We start from the raw sequence: 12,953 nt of genomic DNA on the forward strand, positions 1-12,953 counted from the left end.
CCAAAATCTCCTGCTAGCTGCATTGACCCTGCCCTTGATAAAACACAGTGGTCCAAAGTACTTTTTTCGGATGAAAGCAAATTTTGCATGTCATTCGGAAATCAAGGTGCCAGAGTCTGGAGGAAGACTGGGGAGAGGGAAATGCCAAAATGCCTGAAGTCCAGTGTCAAGTACCCACAGTCAGTGATGGTCTGGGGTGCCATGTCAGCTGCTGGTGTTGGTCCACTGTGTTTTATCAAGGTCAATGCAGCTAGCTATCAGGAGATTTTGGAGCACTTCATGCTTCCATCTGCTGAAAAGCTTTATGGAGATGAAGATTTCATTTTTCAGCACGACCTGGCACCTGCTCACAGTGCCAAAACCACTGGTAAATGGTTTACTGACCATGGTATTACTGTGCTCAATTGGCCTGCCAACTCTCCTGACCTGAACCCCATAGAGAATCTGTGGGATATTGTGAAGAGAAAGTTGAGAGACGCAAGACCCAACACTCTGGATGAGCTTAAGGCCGCTATCGAAGCATCCTGGGCCTCCATAACACCTCAGCAGTGCCACAGGCTGATTGCCTCCATGCCACGCCGCATTGAAGCAGTCATTTCTGCAAAAGGATTCCCGACCAAGTATTGAGTGCATAACTGAACATAATTATTTGAAGGTTGACTTTTTTTGTATTAAAAACACTTTTCTTTTATTGGTCGGATGAAATATGCTAATTTTTTGAGATAGGAATTTTGGGTTTTCATGAGCTGTATGCCAAAATCATCAATATTAAAACAATAAAAGGCTAGAACTACTTTCAAATGTGTGTAATGAATCTAAAATATATGAAAGTCTAATGTTTATCAGTACATTACAGAAAATAATGAACTTTATCACAATATGCAAATTTTTTGAGAAAGACCTGTATGTTTGCTTTAAATGTTTAAGATATACACACAATATTTTGCACCTGCACCGCTGTAGTCCCTAGGTGTCACCAAATCACTTCTGAACACTACTGTTTTAATAACTTGATATTTGTGTTCAATTCATTATTTCACATTGCTAGCTTAAAACGCTATGTTTTGAATGTTTATAATGTATAAGTTGTGCATGAATGAAAAAAGCAATCCTAATAAAGACAAAATTTCACCAAAAACAGAATTTGTCCTGTTCAATCAACTATAATCTGCCCCACATATTTTACTGAAACATACTGTAATTTTAGTTATGTTAGTTTTACATAAAAAAACATATCTAGTCACAAATGATACAAAAAGGAAAACAATGTGGTTTTTACTTGACAATATAAAATAATAATCTACTTTTATTTTGCACTACATTGCATAACACTTGTCCTTGTTCATGTGTGCCTTTGTAACAGGTCCTTGTTTATTTAGCTGTTTTTTCTGTTCTCTGTGTCCACTCTTTTCTGTTCTATTGACTGAGGATAGTCTGTGACCTCTTACAGTCTTGTGACAAGTGACTATGACAAAACTGAACTGTATAACTGTTTTTCAAAACTGAACTGTATACTTTATCGAAAGAATGGCTTCAGAATACAGGTTTCTTAACATAATGTAATGATAATGAATGTCTTCAAATATCGAGGACTGTTAAAATGTGTGTGTACTAGTATGTGTATTACTTCTGTATTTATGATCATAACTAAAATTTCAAAGAAAGAAAAGAAAGAAAGGAAAAGAAAGAAATAAGTCCTCAAGTCAACCTAACAAAATAAATAAATTGTAACAGTTTTTTAGCTCAGTAAAGAACAGAAAAATTCAGATCACTCTGTGAAAGTTCTTTTAGGCTCTTTTTTTTTTAAAGATGTTAACAGATCTGTGTTGCCATTGAACACACATTACTTTGAATATTAGTGCAAGCTGGTTAGTGTTTGTTTCTGTGTTTGAAAATCAAAGCACATCACAGACTTTAATTTTAGATTAAAATCTATATTACAATTGATACAAAGAGCCACAAAAAACAGAACTGTGTTGCTAAATTCTTCACCTTATTTATGAGAGCAAATGTTCTCCGAGTGATTTCCATCTAATAGCTGTGCTGACCGATAAAAGAGATGCAAAACAGCTGGAGACCCCCCCCCCACATCTTTTAAGTTCCTTCTAAAAATTCTTATTTACTTTATGTAATGTCTTAATTTTGTCTATTTTTTTCCCTACTTGAGGCAAAATATTCTGACACAAATCAACACTACAAATGCTTCTTAAATATTTTAAATCTGAACAAATTCACTTCAGAAATGTCAATGTCAATTTAAAATTGTATTGTGGAAATAAATTTTAATTAATGATAAAAGGTCTGCTTTAATGTGTATTTACTAGATGTAAATAAAAAAAAATCACCAGAAACTAAAATACACACATTTCTGTAGTTGCTTTTTAATAGAAGAGTATAAAACAACAACCAAAAAATATACTTTGCTTCAACATATATACATTTTAAACATTTTATGATGAGAGACAGTCCATGTTGTTACCAAATGTGCATAGCTTGCAGTGAATCCAGATAATAGTGGAACGCCATGGAAAGTCCCACTTCAATACGGAGCCCCGCACATGACGTGCAAAAGAAAAAAATAATAGATACTGGCCACAATTTAGGAATTTGTTCTCATAACTTATACATTCTTTGCCACATTTTGTTATTTTTTCTCCTTATGTTAGTTAAACCATCCCAATGCTTTAACCAAACATTTTTTTCCCACCAAATTAAAAATAAAGAATTCTTTAATTTTTTCCCCCCCATTATGTCATGTGCAGAGCTCTATACTTCAAGTTCATGTAAACTATTTTAAAGCTCCACAAAAGCTTTTCATTCAAGGTGGGCTGGCTAGCTTTGCAACACCTATTAATTCCTATATGGAATCAACTTTTCCCAGACACCTGTTTGCGAACACTGGCTCAGAATGAGTTGTGCTGAATATGCTGCAGCTGAATAGTCATACTTCTATGTCTCACAACAATGATGTAACTGTGCCTGTGAGAAGGAGCCATGTCCCAACACTGATGATGCCTCACTTGGATGCACTGCTGCTGCAAACAGGGATATTCTGCCACAGTATTGGCATCAACACTTGGGTATATCGTGCCAGTCTAATTGTCTCACAGTGATGATGTCAGCACTGCGTCTGAGAGCAGGAGGAGTACAGACAGAGCAGGATGAAGCTGTCTATGAGGAGGATGCAGTAGAGGCAACGCTGCGTATGCAAACTCTGCGCTCTCTGGAAGCGCGTCAACAGCACTGCCAGCAGGACAAAGAAAGTGGCTATATTTGAAATCAGGAAAAGGCGAATGTATGAGGTGGCATTAAAGATATTGTCACTTTCTGCCGTAGCCCCCACTCGTACTTCTTTGAATTTCCGCCCCTTTACAAATCCCACTTTTCTGCCCTTTCGTAAATCACTGTAATCAATGAATGCCCTCGAGTCACCATCTGCTTCCTCTGGAACCTCCTCATAGACACGTTTCATCGTCCTCTGCCTCTCTTTCTTCTCCCTCGCCTCAATCTGAGCAAAGATATCAGGGAGGTTATCGGAAAAGCTTGACTTCTTGGCTCCCTTCCCCTTCCCCTGCTTCTTAGAAAGGGAAAACATCTTCTCAATGTTCCCTGGTGCCTTCCTCTTGTCTGAGGATTTTAGGAGGCGCTCAGCAGTTTTGTGGAAACTGTCCGTGTTAAGAACCCGGGAAAGGATATGCCTCTCCAGCTGTTGGAAGACTGGTTTGACATGCTGCAGATTGTCTTCCACAACATTAACATATTCCTCTACTTCCTCCAAGGGCTGCTCATTTGTCCCTGCTGTCCTTTCAAACACTACTTTCTTTTGGTCCATCAACACCATGGCCATAGGCTTGGTGGGCACCACATCTGTGAACAGATAGATGGTGTAGGTGTGATCCCCGGTGGCCAGATAGATGTCCAATGTTTCAGAGTCTCCGTGCACGCTGAAACTCTGCACATCCACTCCGGATCCGAAAAAGATGTAGGCCACTCTGCTGGTAGGGTACCTCAGCTGCATAGTCACGTTTACATAGTTTGAACCATTATAGGGGTATCCACGGGGGTAGCTCCTATATCCCACTATTCCCATTTCACTGCTGCCTGCATCGTCCAACCAGAACATCTTGGACGTTTCATTTCCGTGTCTGACCAGAGCACCGTGAACTCCATCGACTTGGGTTTTCTGAAACGGCATGTCCGTGTTGTGGAAAAAAGCGCTCATGCTGCTTGTCGGGCTGCCTGAATGCAGCTGAATGTGGTCTACCATCAGCAGCAACTCAGGATGAAGCAGCAGCAAGTTCCTTTGAAAACTCTTAATCTTCAGCTCAGGGTTGTAAGCACCTTGACCCTCCCCACGAATAAACACCATGCCCTGCCGCTCCAGAGCCACCTCCACCTGACCTTGGCAGTCTGCTGCTTGACCATGCTTGTACTTAAGCCATTTAGAGTTACAAGCTTCAGTAACTTGGCCTTCCCATGGTGCAAAGCAACTCTCAGACACAGCAGGTCCAAACATGACGGCATTGTTGAGAGACGTGTATTTGGGTCCATACAATGCCTCTGTGATAAACGGGACTCCATTCATAGCAAAGGTAAAAGAGTTTTGGTCTGGGTGCTCATGGCCCGCGTTAAAGTTCCGCCACCCTTTGATCCAGTCTTTGTATTTGTTTTGGTGAACAATGTCAAAAATAGCACGTCCCCCAAGCTTCCCAGACTTAAAGGAAAGAAATGTGTTGTTTCTCTCAGCAGGTAGGGCACTTCCGTAGGTCACCACTCCCCAATCTTCGAAATAATGGAGGTGGGATTTACCATAATCAGGAGGTGGGGTGGGTTGGAGACTGGCATCATACCTATACAGTGGGAGAAGCACATAGAAATTTTGTAGTTGAGCCACAACACAGAAAATTGTTATCAATTAGAAAACTGGTTTCAGCTTGACCATTTTCACATGAAGTGACATGTTCATATCATTTCATTTTAATTCCAAAGTAAAGAACTGAACATTTAAATGTTCACCTCTAAATAAAAATTACAGTAATGATCAGATGCATTTGTTGTGGAAAAAAAAGAAAGAATTTTCCTTAAACTTTGTCTTTTATATTTCAAATAAAAAAAATAAGTGGCTATATGTAGTGGCCTGGTACAGTATGTGTAAATCATTCTAATATGCTGATTTATTATTGGAATTATTAATGTTGGAAAGAGTTGTGCTGCCAAATAAATAATAAAAAAAAAACATTTTTTCAGGATTCTTTAATGAATAACAAGTTAAAAAGAACAGCATTTATTCAAAATATAATGCTATCATTTTTTATTAATTTAACACATCCTTGGTGAATATAAGTATTAACTTTTTTCAAAAAAGAATAAAAATTTACTGACCCCACATTTTTGAACAGTAGTGCATATTGTTAGAAAACGGTTTTCAATTTAAATAAATGCTGTTCTTTTTGACCTTTTATTGACCAAAGAATCCTGAAAAATAAATATCACAGGTTCCAAATCTTACCGATCCCAAACTTTTGAGAACACACACACACACACACACACACACACACACACACACACACACACACACACACACACACACACACACACACACACACACACACACACGTTGGGTTTACATGTTTTATGGGGACATTCCATAGGCGTAATGGTTTTTATACTGTACAAACCATACTTTCTATGACCCTACACCTACCCTACACCTAAACCTAGCCCTCACAGGAGATTGTGTACACTTTTACTTCATCAAAAAAACTCATTGTGCATGATTTATAAGCCTGTTTCCTCATGGGGACCTGACAAATGTCCCCACAAGGTCAAAATCTATTGGTATTCCTATCCTTGTGGGGACATTTGGTCCCCACAACGTGATGAATACCAGGTACACACACACACACACACACACACACACACACACACACACACACACACACACACACACACACACACACACACACACATATATATATATAGATAGATAAAAAAAAAAGGTCAAGGTAACAGCAAAAAATTCTAAAAATGAATCATAATCAAATCAAAGATATTCAAAACTAAAATGTAATATAGACAAACATCTACGAATAAGTTTAATGCTCAGGAACACAACAAATCTCACCATAGGAACTCTGTGTGCAATGTGCACCAGCGCTGACCCCTGCCTGCCTGTCCTGGGCCCTCCAGAACTCGATTCTGTCTGATTACCTCAGCCAGCCAATTCCCGCTGCCATTTCGCATGACATACCGATCCAAAAAGACTAACTGACTCTCCGGTCCATAGAACCAGTTATAATTGGAATCCGCGATAGCAACAGTTCTTTGAAAACCTGCAGGAGCGAAAAAGACAATGAATACATTGAAACATTCAAACCTAAAACCAGAGTGTAAAATTAGGTCAAGTAAAAAGTATTTGTTTAGATTGTTTACTACAATATAGCACAGTAACCATTTATTTTCAGTCAGTGAGTAGAAGGTTGTTTGAGTGCTGCTGAAGTAAACACTTTTTAATTAACAAGGTTGGGTGAAGATTAAAGGAAGAACAGCAGCTTACTGTGAAAATGGATATTAAACCTAGCAACCACTAGAAAATATTTAGCCAGGATGAATCACTTTTGTGTAAAAGAACGACAGCAGTAAGCACTATTTTTAGAAGGCAGCACTTAACTAATGAGAGTTTGGTGTTAGTATTTTCACCAGTTTGTTTTATTTTCCACAGAGAACCAAAATACTGATTAAAAATGACAAAGAAGAAGCCATATATTCCTAACAGTACTGCATCTGTGTGCATTCCCAGAGGGCATAAATGGACAGACTAAGAGACTGAGTATATTGTGACTGCTAACCCTCTCTGTCTCCTGATTTTTTGCTTAAGGTTTTGGTTTCCGCTACAATAAAATGGCTTTTGGCAGGAGGTTGCAAACTGTCCAAACCTGACTTGTCTGTAGACACACACAAACAGTTTGATGGCTGTTAGTTCTTTGATGTGCACAGAGAGCTATTGTTGCAGTTACAGTTCATGGTCTGAACTTTGGTTTGGTGTTGGCCAGGTTACCTGTTTGTCGTTTTAAGGTGAGACCAAGCAATTCATGTGTAAAAGGAATTCATTACTTTGACTGACATGTGCAAAGCATTTTATTACCACAACTATCTGCCAATTAAAAATTTAAAGGGGTCATATCCTGAAAAACTGAAAAACAAATTAAAGCGTACAACATACTACCATAACATGCTAGAACTTTCAAAACTCAAGACTGCATTTATTAAAAGAAGAAAATGTAACGAAGGGTTAGCAAAGAGGCTGTTACTTAAAAAAATGGGCCAGCACAAAATATACCGGACACAACAGCAAAACAGCAGCCCACATAAGTAATTATTGTTACTTATTTGCAAAATGGGCATTTTTACTAGGGGTGCACCGATCCGATATTAGGATCGGATATCGGCCTTGATATTGAAAAAAATAGCTTTTTTTTTTTTTCATTTCTACTACTACATTTTATTTATTTCAATTTATTTTAAGTAGGGCTGGACCAGATTATTAGAATATTCGTTCGGTGGGTTGTGTCACGACCGGTTTTGCCGTGCTGCTGGGCAGCCTGTCGTTTGTCTGTGTTTTATGGTTGCCGTCTGTCTATCTGTCTTAGTCCTACAGGTGGAGCTGTAACCTGGCCGTGAAGGTTAATGGAGGACCTGTTAAAAGAGGCCTTCCGGGGTCTCGCTGTCTCTCTCTTGTTCGGGCCGTCGGTCCGTGCGGCTGGTTGCTGCCTCGCTCCTCACACTTACCTCCGCTCACCACACGTTTCATTCTACTGATGAACACTACACTTTTGGTTAACCATTACATTTACTGATACATCTTTTATTTTGTTAAATAAACACGTTTGTTAAATGTAGCGATCGGTGTGGTCTCCCTTTAATGTTACGATCACTGTATGAGCCAAGTGGTCTTAACATATGGGGGCTCGTCCGTTTAGTTTCTAAGTTTGATAAGTAACGTTAGGCTGCTTTAATTCCTAGTAGTAGGCTACTAGTGTGTGTAGTGCTGCGTTACGTAATATTAGGCCTGCCGATTTATGAATGAGTGACGCAAATTGGGTCTACTATTCAGCTGGCGGATTGTGTTGGGAGAGCCACACTGATTTTGTGTGTGCGTTTGTAGGAGTGGAAGTAAGATAAAGAGCGTTTTTCTTTCAGCCGTTCGATGAACAAAGTTCGGTAGCAGTTTGGGTGGCTGGACAGGAAATTTTTTTGGAGCTATGTCTTATCCCCAATTAGTGCGCCTCGACGTTGTGGGTCTAGCTTACTGTCACTGAGGTCTGAACGAGGGCACCGCCGTGGAGCACCGGCTGGAGTGACTTTGTCGGGACAGTACGACTCCAGTGGTATGGGTGAGTAAATTATCCTTGTTCTTGGACTTTGGTGTGAAGATAGGGTAGAATAGTAGGGGGGTAAATTTTAGGGGGATGCTCCAGCATTAGTCTGTCTGGTTACCTGAACTGTATCGACTTTATAACCGGTTTGGCTGGATGTGATGGGAAAAGAAAAGAGAGTAAGTTTTGGTTAATTGTGTTTTGGTATTTGTACATTGGTTAGTTTTGTAGTAGTTTGGAAAGTGTGCCGATGGTCATGTTGGAGGAGTTTTTAGCAGCTCCGTCTGAGCGTTTGTTAGTAGGGTTAACCAGGGAACAATTGTTGAAGGTGGCCGAGCATTACGCAATCGAGTTGCCCGCCGTGCTTAAATCTGCTAAGAAGAAAGAATTTGTGGGTTTTATTCGCGAGTTCCTAAAAGAGAAGCAGGTTTTGCCTGTTGTAACCCCAATCAGTCCTAGTCCAGAAATACAAACTGACGATACTGCTGATATTCCTGAGTCTAGCGTTAAGCCTAAAATGCAGCCTAAGTCCAGCGATTTAACCTTTGAACAACAAAAACAACTGTTGAGGATAGAAATGGACATAGAATTGGAGAAAAAGAAATTAGAGTTGGAGCAAAAGAAATTGGAATTTGAGCAATTTAAATTGGTGAAGGAACAAGAGATGCTGGAAAAGCGTTTAGAGCAGGAAAATGAGCAAAAACGTTTGGAAGTGCAAGAAAAAGAGAAAGACCGTTTGTTAGAACTAGAAAAACTTAGAAATGAAGAACAGGAACGAGATGTAGAAAGAACTAGACTGAGATTACTTTCTGAGGGGAAAATTGATCGTAATACATCTACCGGTAAGTCAGATCTAGCGGGTATGATAAGGTTCCTGCCAAAATTTAACGAACGGGAACCGGATATATTTTTCTCTTTATTTGAAAACATAGCCACTGATCGTGATTGGGATGATGAGGACAAAACAGTGCTTTTGCAAACTGTATTAGTGGGTCGCGCGCAGGAGGCGTTTGTGGCTTTGGCACCTGCAGAGAGAAAGAAATATAACACCGTAAAACAGGCAGTCTTAAAATGTTATGAACTCGTTCCAGAAGCTTATCGGCAACGTTTCAGAAACTGGCGAAAAGGCGAAAAACAAACACATACCGAAGTGGCAAGAGATTTAAGTAGTTTTTTCAATCGATGGCTTGCCGCTGAGGGTGTGGAAACATTTGATGCGCTGCGAGATTTGCTGATTTTGGAACAGTTTAAAAATATCTTGCCCGAGAGAATTGCTGTTTATGTGAATGAGCATGAAGTTAAGACTGTTGCGGAGGCTGCTGTTCTCGCCGACGGCTTTGTGTTGACGCACAAAGGTAAAGTACGTGAGTATTCTCCACGTTATGAATATGACCATAGGGAATATCGTTCAGGTTGTGTTAAATTTGATAATTTAATGAAGAATAAAACACGGGAGACTGAGGTTGCCGGTGAGAAGTGCAATTACTGTTTGGAAACAGGACATTGGAAGCGAGAGTGTCCAGTGTTGCGTGCGCGAAATAAGGTTAGAACTGTAAATGGGAAAGCTGTTGGTTGCGTGTCTTCTGTTGCGCATTTAGATAAGCCTGTTGTGTTTGATAAGGATCAGTTCTCTAGTTCGGAGGTTTTAAATGCTGTTCAGCCTGATGCTGGTGAGGAGAAAAATCTTGAAGCTGTGTTTAGGGGTGAGCGTGAAACTTCTGGGGTGTCTGATGTGTCGAACTATGCGCCATTCATTAGTGATGGTTTTGTCTCGCTGGTAGAGGGATGCGCACAGAGTCCCAGTGAAAATCTTGAGGGACACAGGAGCCTCAGAGAGCTTTATTTGTGCTTCAGTTCTGCCATTTTCTCCTGTATCAGATACTGGAAAGTTTGTTTTAATCCGTGGAATAGGCCTTCAGTCTTTCCCGGTGCCTTTGCACAGAGTTCAGTTATTTTCAGGGTTTGTAAATGGCGATATAACAATTGCTGTGAGACCTTCTTTACCTGTAGATGGCATTGATATCATTTTGGGCAATAATTTGGGTGGGTGTTTAGTGTCTCCACCGCCTGTGGTGACTGTCGTGCCTTTGCCATTAGAGGAGCCAGATAAGTGTCTGCAAGACTTTCCAGAGGTTTTTACTGCCTGCGCTGTGACGCGTGCAATGGCTCGTGCGAAGATAGATTCACCATCTGATGTGTCTAAGATGTCTGTGTCTGGTTTGTTTGTTCCAGAATTACCTGTGCCATTGTCTTATGAGGAGCTGGTTGAAGCTCAAGGAAAAGATCAGAGTCTGGAAAATTTTTTTGCTCTAGCTGCAGCTGATCCAGGTAAAGGTTATCTTGTGCAAAATGGTCTCTTGCTCCGAAAGTGGTCATCTTGTGTTGATCCTGATGCAGCAGATCAGGTGATGCAGGTTGTGGTACCTGAAAAGTATCGCGATTTAGTTTTAAAAACCGCACATGGTGTAGAGTCCGGACATTTTGGTGTTAAGAAGACCTATAATCATATATTACAACATTTTTATTGGCCACGGATCAAGCGGGATGTAATGAGGTTTGTGAGAACTTGTCATGTTTGTCAAGTGGCAGGGAAGCCAAATACTACGATCAAGCCTGCTCCCTTACAGCCCATTCAGTCCGTAGGCACGCCGTTTGAACACCTCATTATTGATTGTGTAGGTCCTTTAACTCCATCTAAAACTGGATGTACATATCTGTTTACAGTAATGTGCCAGGCGACACGGTATCCGGCTGCATATGCTCTAAGGGCAATAACCACAAAGTCCATTATGAAATGTTTGTCACAGTTTATTTCTGTTTTTGGTATCCCGAAGATAATTCAAAGCGACCGAGGTTCGAACTTCACCTCCAAGACGTTTGCGGCTGCTCTGAGACTATTACGGGTGAAGCACAATTTGAGCAGTGCTTATCATGCTCAAAGCCAGGGGGCGCTTGAACGTTTTCATGCGACCTTGAAATCTCTGTTACGCGCATATTGCATTGAAATGAAGAAGGATTGGGAAGAGGCTTTACCATGGCTTTTGTTGGCTGCCCGTGGGGTTGTTCAAGAAAGCACAGGCTTTTGTCCCAATGACTTAGTTTTTGGTCACAAAGTACGAACATCTTTGTCTGTCTTGAACACTGAATTAGACCAGTCAAAAACCCCTGCCAGTTTGGTGGATTATGTTAATGGTTTCCGCCGTAAATTATTTTTGTCTTGGAAGTTGGCTAGTGAACATCCGAGTGCGGCTCAGGATAAAATGAAACAACGGTATGATCGCAAGGCAGAGGCCAGGGTGTTTAATCCTGGTGATCAGGTGGTAGCGTTGCTGCCCATCCCAGGTTCGCCTTTAACAGCGAAATACTCGGGCCCTTTTACGATCATACGTAAAGTCTCTGAGACAAATTACTTGTTGTCTACTCCTGAACACAGAAGATCAACGCAGCTTTGCCATATTAATTTGTTGAAGCCGTACTACTCCTCATCTCCGGGGGTGGCGAGTGATCATGCAGACAGTCCTGTAGGATTGGCTGTTGTAGAGGGGCTGCCGAACGTCGCTCAGGTGGTAGCTGAGGATGGAGTGCAGTTTCCGGACGATGCAGTTTTACATGGGTGCTTGAACACGCAGAAGCTGGCTGAACTGGATAGTATGTTGGGGCATTTAAGTGGGAAACAGCGTGATGAGTTAAAGTCTTTAATTTCTGAATTTTCGTCTTTATTTTCCGACACTCCGACCTGTACAAGTTTAATCGAGCACGATATTGACACACAGGGTGCCCGCCCGGTTAAGCAGAGGTTTTATCGACTGCCTCTGGAGAAGCGTAAAAGTATGGAGGCCAGTGTACAATATCTTCTCGATAATGGTCTAGCCAAACCATCCTATTCCAGCTGGGCATCACCGTGTTTGTTGGTTAAAAAATCAGATCAAACATATAGGTTTTGTACAGATTATAGGAAGGTTAATGCATTGACAAAGCCCGATTCCTTTCCACTGCCTCGTATTGAGGATTGTGTGGACCAGGTCGGTAGTGCACGGTACGTTAGTAAATTTGATTTGTTAAAGGGGTATTACCAGGTACCGCTAACACCGAGAGCACAGGAGGTGTCTGCATTTGTTACGTCTTCTGGGTTGTACTCTTATTCTAGGATGAGTTTTGGCCTTCGGAACGCCCCCTCAACCTTTCAGCGTCTCATGAACAGGGTAGTTGCGGGGTTGGAGGGATGTGCCGTGTATTTAGACGACGTGGTCTGTTATGCCGATACTTGGGGTGACCATCTGGCACGTATTCGTGCACTGTTCCAGAGGTTGGTGGCAGCAACTCTTACTGTGAACCTTGCCAAATGTGAGTTTGCCCAGGCCACTGTCGTTTATTTAGGTAAGGTGGTTGGCCAAGGTAAGGTGCGGCCAGTAAATGCGAAGGTCGTGGCCATAGAGAACTTTCCCCCGCCGGCCACAAAGAAAGAATTGATGCGCTTTTTGGGTATGATCGGTTATTACCGTAATTTTTGTTGCAACTTTTCTACGGTTGTTTCCCCACTGACCAATTTATTGAGGAGTACAGTTAAGTTTGTTTGGT

The 12,953-nt window shown here is 41.0% G+C and overlaps 1 protein-coding gene across 1 annotated transcript in view; it reads right to left on the reverse strand.

Moving 5' to 3' along the window:
* Positions 1–2,398: 2,398 nt before the first annotated feature.
* Positions 2,399–12,953, reverse strand: part of dse (dermatan sulfate epimerase) — a 33,928-nt gene continuing 23,373 nt past the window's right edge. The window contains exons 5-6 of the mRNA XM_073816454.1: positions 6,125–6,332; positions 2,399–4,850 (exon numbers count right to left, since the gene is read on the reverse strand). Of these exons, the coding sequence (XP_073672555.1) occupies positions 3,119–4,850; positions 6,125–6,332 (1,940 nt within the window). The 3' untranslated portion in view covers positions 2,399–3,118. The remainder of the gene's footprint in view (positions 4,851–6,124; positions 6,333–12,953) is intronic.

Source organism: Garra rufa, chromosome 13 (genome assembly GCF_049309525.1).
Source record: "Garra rufa chromosome 13, GarRuf1.0, whole genome shotgun sequence".
Lineage (NCBI taxonomy): Eukaryota > Metazoa > Chordata > Actinopteri > Cypriniformes > Cyprinidae > Garra > Garra rufa.